At 39.5% G+C, this 7314-nt stretch overlaps 1 protein-coding gene across 2 annotated transcripts in view; it reads left to right on the forward strand.

Moving 5' to 3' along the window:
- The window catches only part of BROX (BRO1 domain and CAAX motif containing), an 11399-nt gene extending 8888 nt beyond the window's left edge, over nucleotides 1-2511 (forward strand). The window contains exons 11-12 of one of the 2 annotated variants that reach the window (XM_009083157.1): nucleotides 1224-1383; nucleotides 1893-2511. In XM_009083157.1, the coding sequence (XP_009081405.1) occupies nucleotides 1224-1383; nucleotides 1893-1979 (247 nt within the window). In that variant the 3' untranslated portion in view covers nucleotides 1980-2511. The remainder of the gene's footprint in view (nucleotides 1-1223; nucleotides 1384-1892) is intronic. The other variant, XM_009083158.1, reaches the window with a different exon arrangement.
- The last annotated feature ends 4803 nt before the right edge of the window (nucleotides 2512-7314 follow it).

The following is a 7314-nucleotide window of genomic DNA, read 5'->3' on the forward strand; positions in this document are numbered from 1 at the left end:
GTTTAAGCTATTTTCTTCCTGCATTCCTTGGCCCCTTTGTTACTCTTCCTTCTGCATAAGAGAAAGTCTTGCAGAGATTGCTCTAATGCCTTCTTCCTGGTTGCTGGGATCTAGTAGGCAAAAGAGGACAGAGGGGGAAATGGAGAAGACTGGTAGGTGACTCTGCTTTGCTAGCAGGGGGGTCACAACACACTCCTGCCTTCAGTGAAGAAGAGGGTGCTAGGAGCTTTACCAGTCTCGGTATAATTACATAACATATATGTGTGTATGTGTATGTATATGTATGTGTATATGTATATATATAAAATTAATATTGTAAAAGTACTTTCTGTTAGTTAATGCCCTTTCCAAAAAGGGTTTGGAAGCAGCTTAAAATACTAAGGTTAGTTTGGCTTTAGAATTCTTTTGCTCATTTATTTCTCCCCTTCCCTCCTTTTATGATTTAGTATTCCATAATAGGTTTGTTACTTCCCCTTTTTATGGTATTTAAAGACCTGCGTAACAGGGGAATTGACTAAGCAAAAAGCTGAACTGCAAATAGGAAAAGAAATGCTCTGCTCTGCTTTGGTTCAAATAACCATTGTCATAGCTTACAACAACAGCATACAGATTTCAAGCAATCCATGTCCCTCTAGAACCTAACTTTGAATGAGAAACCAGTGGCTGTTTTGGGAGATGTGCCTGCCACCGACCTCTGCTGCAGCACAGGAAGTAAGGTAGCATGTGTCAGTATTTGTCAGTTCTCAGCTCTTGTTGCTTTGTCAAGGGTAGAGTTATACCCTGGTTCAGGCTTTGCTTTGCAGTAAGTCTTTGTGGGTGTTGCAGCATTGTTGCTGTTGTGCACTGTGGCACATTAAGAGTGATGTAGGAAAAGAATTGTCCTCTTCATCTTTCTTGGGAAGTATTTTAAGTCCTTGTTTGTATTTTGAAGGTCTCTTTGGACAAAAGGTGTTCTTCTCATTGAAGTACAGGGAATAATGGTTATCAAGTTGGAGAAAACCCACCTCACTTATTAGAGGATGAAGAGTCATACCAAGAAGGAATTGCTTTTGTTCTTGTGAATCTTGCTGGCAGAATGCATGTTAGGCAGTGCCTTGATGAGATGGAAGAGAGCAACAGTGATTGCCACTGTAAAAACCCAGATTGTTTTTAATTAGAGTTGCAAACAAGACTTGCAGAGAGAGTGCATTGTATTTTAAATACATTTCTGTGTTCTGTTATAGCTACTTTCAGAAGGTGCCAGCAGAGGCTCCTCAGCTGGAACTGAAAGCAAACTATGGCTTAGTAGAGCCTGTTCCTTTTGAGTTTCCTGCCTTGAACGCACACTGGACTCCTGAAACACTTGCAGCATTTGATCTCACCAAGAGGCCAAAGGATGACACTGTAAGATAATCTCATGTACTGTTCTTTCCCATTAGCTTTATTCTGTGTCTAATACAGCGTTGCTGCTTTGCTCAGCTCGGGAACATTACAACATTCCCCAACTCATGCAGGATGTGGACACGTGGCAGCCACCTAGGTTCACATTTCTGCTGTGCCAGGCACAAGTCAGTTAACCTCTGCCACACTGTCAGCATCTGGAAATTCTGAGTCATTTTTCACTAAGTCCTGAATAGGAGGAAATCCTCTCATGTGTATAAGATGCAGAAATGTTACAGGAGTGAATGCTGTAGAAAGATTCTTTTTTAGAAAATGATTCATTTGAGGATGCTGAAACAGAGAATATTTGGCTTCTTCTCCCTTGCTTGAGGATTATTCAAAGTCTTCAGCCTTGAAGACAGAGGGGACTATTAGATATAATATGTAAAGTTAGCCTTGCATAAATACTGTGCAGACACAGGGATTTGTACTTGTAGTATTTAGTTGGGTTTTTTTTTCCTTTTTGTTTGCAGCCTAAACCAAAACCAGATGAAGAAGTAAAACCTCTGAAGGAACCAGATATAAAGCCTCAAAAAGACACTGGATGCCAGATTTCTTAAGTGCCATAAGTGCTTTGAATTCTCTTTGAAACTCTATTAATAGGACTCTGGGGCTTTAGTTCTGATCTCCCTTTTTCTGATTCTCCTTTTTTAATTTAGAAGACTAATTTAATTTACCTTTGTTAGTATGTGTCTATCTTGCTTGAGAATGTAATGGATTTCTAGGAGTTTATTTATATCTGACTTACTTTTGGGTTTAGTGGGATATCACGGAATGAGTGAGCTTAAATGTTCCTATTATGTCATTAAGAATTTTTTTTTGTGGGTTTAGTTTTACCCACAAATCGCAAAGGAAGTATCATGATTGTAATGCTTGAGGATTTTTCCATTGCATTATATGCTGTATAATGTCAAATTCTGCAAGCATAAGTTTATTCAAGTTTTGTCATTCAGACTTAGCACCCTGTCATGTTCCAATTCACCTAATTGTAGTGAGCAAAGAAAATCTAGGTTTGGTTTGTAACACTCCTATGGTATTTCACCAAACCCGGAAAACCTTGAGTTCTGCATAATTGGAGCACAACTTATATTCAATATAAACGATAAGCCCCTGTTCTTTCCTCTATAGATGAGGGTTATTGTCAGAATTTGTAGTAAGGTTTGTCTGTCCATTAATATCCAAGTGTAACTAAAGGTGATGCAGCAAGTAATATTCAACTTCTTAAAAGCAATGCTTCACTGTGTCATTCATTCAAAGTTTTGGAATCTTGAAAGATTTGGTAAGTTTGAAAGCTGCAGACAGTTAAAATCTCCTGGCACTGGAATTCATGAAGTTGTCACACATAATATAATTGACTTGCTGTGTTTTCACCTGGGTAGTGCTTATAAGAAGCTGCTTGGAGCATAGGGAGGAAAGATGAGCTGAAGAACTGATGCCACAACTGGGAATCCAAGCTCTAGATTTCCTTTATGCCCTATGTAAGCAGTGCTGTGTCTCAGTTTTTGCTGTATTGCACTGAAATCAGCTCCTTATGAAGAAAACTTGCCAAAGGCCAAGCCCAGTCAAGACTGAGAAAGTATCTTGTAGAACTTGCTGCTTCCATTTCTGCCTTCCTGTATTCTTTAGTGCTGAACACAGCAAAACACCTTTGACAACAAAAACATAACTTTCTGATTTGCTGCAAATGCAGAGGAATGTGACACGTGTTGAAGGGAGAGTCTTGCAATCCCTGGGTACCACTTGCTGCACTTCACTGGACCAGAGAAAGAAACTGAACAGCCTGACAGTGTTACCCATTCCAGCAAACATGATGATATGCACTTATTGTGATGGATACTATAAACACATTCCTCACTCTGTACCCTTTGGATTGGTTCACCTTCCGCTTTGATGTAATTCAGTGCTTCTGTTCGAAGTCTTTCATAGGGCTTAGAGTCACTTAGCTTGCAGGGCAGGCGTGTAGCTCCTTGAACAAAAGGAGCCTGTGGAACAAAAGCTGTTGAAGAGGTAAACAGAGAACTCAAGACTCTTCCTGAGGTACTGGACCAAACAACAGAATTCATTGCTGCAAAAGGCAAAGAGGCTTTTAGTGCTGGGAGTGATGGAATGAAATCCAGAACTCATTGCTTCCTATGATGGATTTTTCTTTCTGCCAATTCTGCACATAAATATAAGTGTAAAATGAGCAGAATTTCTTTGGAAGAGGTTTCTGTTCTGCAAGGGCCTAGGTGACTGGAAGATAATGAGTGTCAATAATAATATATATCTAAAATTTATCCATTTCTTCTGGTGTTGCACAGGGGCCTGGGGTATGTTTTAGGTAGAGTTACTCAGATCTGTTCATAACTTGATCAGCTGACTCATTAGATTTCTTGCATTGTTAAAAGACCAGCTTAGGTTTTGCCAGAGTGCAGTGTGGAGCTACTTTGCTTATATAGCTTTTAATTCTAAAAATGTATTACAGCTGTAGTCATCTACCTTTGCTCAGCCTGCCCCCTTTAAGGGTCAAGATGCAGTTAACTCTGTTTCATAATCGTGATTATTTTTTTTTGTTACTCATTGTTTTTCAGATCTCTGTGTGTGTTAATATGTACACATCTCAACTTTCTTAGTTTTCTTTCTATGCAGACTAGATTCCATTTTCCCTCCTCCCCTTATTCTCCTTTCCATCTGCTACACACCATGGCACAGACTTAGCCTTGTTTGCTACTGCATGTGTAGGTCATGGGACTCATTCCCAATGAGGCTCTTACCCATGGGTGTACTCCAGTAAAGGAATATCTTAAAATCAGATCATGACTAAATCATTCCAAAACAACTTGGTAGGAAAGATTATTTTATGGACTTGGAATTCTTTGGATGCTTTCTCAAACAGAGTGGTTTGTCTGAATCAAGTTCACTGTAAATAGTTTGGAGCATAACCAACTGAATTGTGTCAGATGATAACGTTACTTAAGCCTAGCCATGTAACCTCTTATGCCATAGCTGTTTCAGTAAATATGATGTAGTAGTTTAAAAATAGACTAATGGAACAAACTAATTCACTTAATATGTGTTGCTTTTTGAGACAAACTTTGTTTACTTGTAGTTAAAATCCTATGGCAAACATTGGATGGTTTTGCCCAAAAATAAGAAACTGGAGACTGTTTAGTTTGCAAGGTACAGAGAGCTGTGAGGCAATGTGCAGTTTTCTTTTTTGGTTCTGTTGGGTAGTGGCAAGAATAATTGTAAATAGGATGTAGATTAACTGTCCAATATGCTTAAGAATATAGGTGAATGGACTGGGAGTTCCAGTTAATCTGGAAACCTGGCAGCCATGTTCCTCCTATTATGGTTCCCTTTAGTCATTTTTAAGAATGAGATATTTTGAATGGTGACTTTTTAATACTCTAATGCTGCAAGAGCCTCTTTCTGTGGCCTCTTTCTGGTTTTAGAGTCTTATATGGCTGAACCTGCAAATCTTGTTGGTGTAAATACTCTTTAAAGATTTGTGCCCAGTCTGAAGTAGGACAAAATTGCAGCTGAATAAAATACAGAATGCTGGGCCCTCTGTTTTGTGCTTTAAAACAAAGTGATTGTCCTTATTCTACTATAAAACAAACCATTAAGTTCTTTGTAGGGTTTCTATTTAAATACTTTCCCCCCATTTATTTAAATACACCTCCTCCATGTTTCGTGTTCCTGGGTGTACAGTAGTTAATTTCCAGACAGCATGTGACACACCTATAACTGAGAGACTAAACCTGGCCCTTGGATGCTGATGGGTTTGGTAGAGTTTTCACTGTCAGCCTAAGGATGGTGTTTGGTAAGGTCAGTGTTCAGCATGGATATGTGGTGTGTCTGTAACAACAGTAGTGGTTCATACTGTGAGCAGGAAAATGGATCCCTCTGTCTTTGTAGGATATAGACAACTTTGCACTTTAGAAACTTCTCATCTTGCAAATTTGATACAATACAATATGGTTGTAAATACTCCTTCCTGTCATTTTAGTTTCATTGCACTGATTTCAGTATTGTGCCATGGGTAAGATTTTAATAGGGAGCATTACTAAAATATATTTTTAACTGTGTGTGTATAAAACAAACTCATGAAGTGTATCTCTGCTGTTAGTAGTGGGGGAGCATGAGAGGAGGCAGTAGGTCAGCTGTCTTCCATGGAAGTTCAGAGAAATTGAAAGTTTCTGTCTATTGGCTGTGGGGCACTGCATCCCATCCCTGTGTCTAGTGTCTAAACTGAGATTTCAGCATTAACATAAATCCTGTTCATGCCTGTTAATTATCCCTAAAAATAACCTGTCTCTAAAGATCATTGCTAAATTATCATAGCAGCATAAGCTACTTTTTTCTTCTTTTTCTTGGTTTTTTTTTCCATCACTGGCTCAGTTGAGTGAGGAATAGAGCACAGTGAGTATGAGACATGGAAAAGCCCCTGCAATATGTGCCTGTCTCCAGACTGTGAGTACAGTGCAAAGGCCTTTCAACAGTGACCATTAGTTTCACTCAGATCTTTCCCCACTGGTGATAGTCTCAAATGTCCTATGGCAACTAAGGGGACCCTTGATTAGCTTCTTCTGTAGGAAGGCCTATTTCCTTTGGCATTGGTACCTGTGTGGATTACAACCTTCCTGAAGCCATCCTGTACTCTGAGTAATTACACTCCAAAAGAATCAGCCCTGATAATACCAACCAAGCAGGCTTATTTTGTGAAGACAGTCACCCTGCAGTCTTAAGCTTCATAGTTTGAAAATTTGTATATAACCACAAGTTTCAGAATACCATTTAAAATAAAGAATTTTAACATATCAGATTTTGTTTCCTCATTTAAAATTCTGAGTATAGTAGCAAGGAAGAGGCTCTGTCTTGAATATCACTTTCTCCAGTTTAAAGCAAATTTATTAATTATAGAAAATACTTAATCTTTGTAGCATTCTTAAAGGAGGACTCAAATGAGCAAGATACTTAGGTGAGTTGGGTGCCTATGAAAATAGTAGCTACAATGAAGCACGTCAAGTTATGGGGCAGGAAGAGAGGAGATGGAAGTTTCCCAACTTCTGTTCAAAAATACCCAACTAATTGGGTATGATTTCATACGATTATACAAGATGTCAGTACTTGCCAAGGTCTGTGACATTGTAAGATACTCATATATACTATGTGAAGGGGTTATTTGGGAAGAGCAGATTGCTGGCCACTTAGAGAAGTCACCAGCCAGGGGCAAGTAGATTTGTGGGAAATGTTTCTTCATTTTCAGAGGCACAGTTGGCTTGATTAATTTTTAGTGTAAATATACACTAATTTCTTACAGCCTCTCAGGATTTAGAACAGTTTCTAGAGGGAAAAAATTATCAGACTCTGATGCCTATTTTTTGTCTGACATAAGACTCACTCAGGGAGCCAACCAAACAGGTCGTTGCATTTGTTTGTCATTTTAGTATGCTGGACAGGATTTTAGGTTTTCCTTTCCTCCATAAAGGGATCTTTTCACCAGCAGCCTATGCTAAAACAGATTCTACTCTGAAATGGATTTCTAAGTCACAAAAAGTTGCTGATTTGTGTTGGGAACTCCTGAAGACCCACAGTTTCCCTCCCATTGATTTCAACACTGGCAATGAGTGACTTGAGACACTGTTCTTCAGACCAAAAAAGCTGAGCAGCTCCTTGAATGGGAAATACCTACCTGCCTTACTGTGTGATTTTTCTAGCGCCTTGCAGGCTGCTTTTCATGCCTTCGCTTCTAAGTGATGGGGGAGAAAAAACACATCCCTTTGTTTTCTCACGCTCAGTTTTCCATTCAGGTTTCTGCTTCCTCTCGCTCTGCCTCTCCTCCCGGCCCTCTCCCCTGCCTCTCTCGCCCTGTCCCGGTGCGGCAGGCGTGGAGCCACCGAGGGCCGTGGA

The sequence above is a fragment of the Acanthisitta chloris genome, unplaced genomic scaffold (assembly GCF_000695815.1).
Source record: "Acanthisitta chloris isolate BGI_N310 unplaced genomic scaffold, ASM69581v1 scaffold36859, whole genome shotgun sequence".
Taxonomy (NCBI): domain Eukaryota; kingdom Metazoa; phylum Chordata; class Aves; order Passeriformes; family Acanthisittidae; genus Acanthisitta; species Acanthisitta chloris.